This window comes from Priapulus caudatus, unplaced genomic scaffold (genome assembly GCF_000485595.1).
Source record: "Priapulus caudatus unplaced genomic scaffold, Priapulus_caudatus-5.0.1 Scaffold500, whole genome shotgun sequence".
Taxonomy (NCBI): Eukaryota; Metazoa; Priapulida; class Priapulimorpha; order Priapulimorphida; family Priapulidae; genus Priapulus; species Priapulus caudatus.
The window spans coordinates 50,398-52,269 of record NW_014577561.1 but is presented as its reverse complement, the minus strand read 5'-3'; the positions used below and the strand labels follow the sequence as shown (position 1 = coordinate 52,269).

The window sequence follows — 1,872 nt, the reverse complement described above, 5'->3', positions numbered from 1 at the left end:
CAGTGAACACCCTGCTTTTCTGAACAGTGAACACCAAGGGTAGTAAGTACGCAATTTTTGTGACTCATTCGACAGTCTTTATCTCTCTCGCCCCCCTTGCTTGCACACTCCCTCTGTCTTCTTGTCTTTCTTGCTCCTTCCCTCTCACCATCTCTTCCTCCCTACTATATGTCTGAGAAATCCAACTTTCAGATGATCTAAACAGGCCCAGAGATTTCATAATGGAACTTAATCTACGTCGCTGGCGTGCATTACCATTTACTTACTGTTGTACAGGTGGCTCTAGAGCAGGGTCTACTACAGTTGGCAGGATTCAGTGTCAACACAAACAAGGTCATCGACTGGATTAGCAACATGGAGACAAGACTCAATGAACTTCGCAAGGATGAGGTTGACCTTGAGGAGATCATATGGCACTGCAATGAAGCAGAGGTATATTGATATCACATCATTATGAAATTTATTTTGGTTCGTGTAACATATATATAAACAATATGGCATGAATAAAACACACCACAACAAATATTTTGGGCAGAAATATGTGAAATTCCTCTGATAGCATGCTGACCATATTTCAACAAGTGAAAGAAAATAAAGTAGTTTCTTTCACGTTGGCTTGGACGATATTTACTGCAAATAGCACCTTGCTGTAAGCTTCTAACCGTCTGACATCTGGCAATTTACAGAACCTGCACAGAGACGTCGTTGGCTACCAGCAGATGGTAGACTCCCTGCAAGCCCAGGCCGCTGAGTTGCTCTCAGAGCAGACAGCTGACTTCACTGCCGTCATCGCGCGGTACGCACAGTTGTGCGCAGCCGCAGAGGAGCTGGTTCATGCAGCGCAGCAACGGCACTCTGAGCACCAGCAGTACCAGCAAGGTTGCAAGCAGCTGACCACCTGGCTGGATGAGGGCAAGGCCGCACTGACTGCAGCTGTTGACATCTGCGACACGACAGATCAGCTGCAGACGAAATTCGACACGGTTCAGGTTTGTACGAGTTTCTGGAACTGCACTAATTCCTCACGTTTACCCTGAAAACCACGCAAAAGAGTTAGCGTATTGATGTTATGTTCGTAGGACCCATTATGAATATGAAGTTAAGTCAGTTCTCATATGTTCTATACGTACATTTCAGTGTGTTGTATTATTATGACTTCCACAGGAACTCACAGAGAAGATCGTAGATGGCAATGCCAAGCTAGATGTTGTCAAGTCTGAGAGTGAGACGCTGGCACCCAGGACGACGGAGAAGGGACGCGACAGTCTTACTGCTGACATCAACCGTTTCGAGCAGGGCCTGATCGATTATCGCTTCAAGCTGGCTGTAGCCGAGTCAGACCTGCAGTCTGGCTTGATTACGTGGCATGAGATACAGCTGAGGTGCGATGTTCTTACTGCATGGCTGCAGCACACGACAGTTACCATACAGGCCCCGCTTGAAATGCAGTCCCACCTCAGCAGCAAGGAAGCTTACCTGGAGAAGTTCAAGGTAAGGAACCGTATAAGACGTACATTGTGGCGCTGATGATTATTTGTAATTGATGTGGCATTCCAGAATTGAGAAAACAGCAGTGGGTTACCTTTACCACAATATACGAGGCATTCAGTCAGTGGTTGGCAAGCCAGGAATTGAATGCCAGCAAGTGGGGCGAGTTGCCATCTACGCTGGAGGAAAAGAAACAGCTCGTAACAACACTGCACAATGCGATAAACAAAATCGAGCAACAAGCTGAGCAATTGGCTGAGGTTAAGAATGCTGCAGGCGCCTTCCCCGAGGAACGAACGGTTACGACACAGGTATATGTTATCAGTTTTCACTTCTCTCATTTATGTTCCCTCTTCACTGACTTCTGTTTCTGCTGTGAATCTG

General features: G+C 46.6%; 1 protein-coding gene across 1 annotated transcript in view; it reads left to right on the top strand.

Annotated features, from left to right (window-relative positions):
* LOC106811055 (nesprin-1-like) overlaps window positions 1–1,563 on the top strand; it is an 11,320-nt gene extending 9,757 nt beyond the window's left edge. The window contains exons 9-12 of the mRNA XM_014814577.1: window positions 277–432; window positions 687–989; window positions 1,165–1,491; window positions 1,558–1,563. Of these exons, the coding sequence (XP_014670063.1) occupies window positions 277–432; window positions 687–989; window positions 1,165–1,491; window positions 1,558–1,563 (792 nt within the window). The remainder of the gene's footprint in view (window positions 1–276; window positions 433–686; window positions 990–1,164; window positions 1,492–1,557) is intronic.
* The last annotated feature ends 309 nt before the right edge of the window (window positions 1,564–1,872 follow it).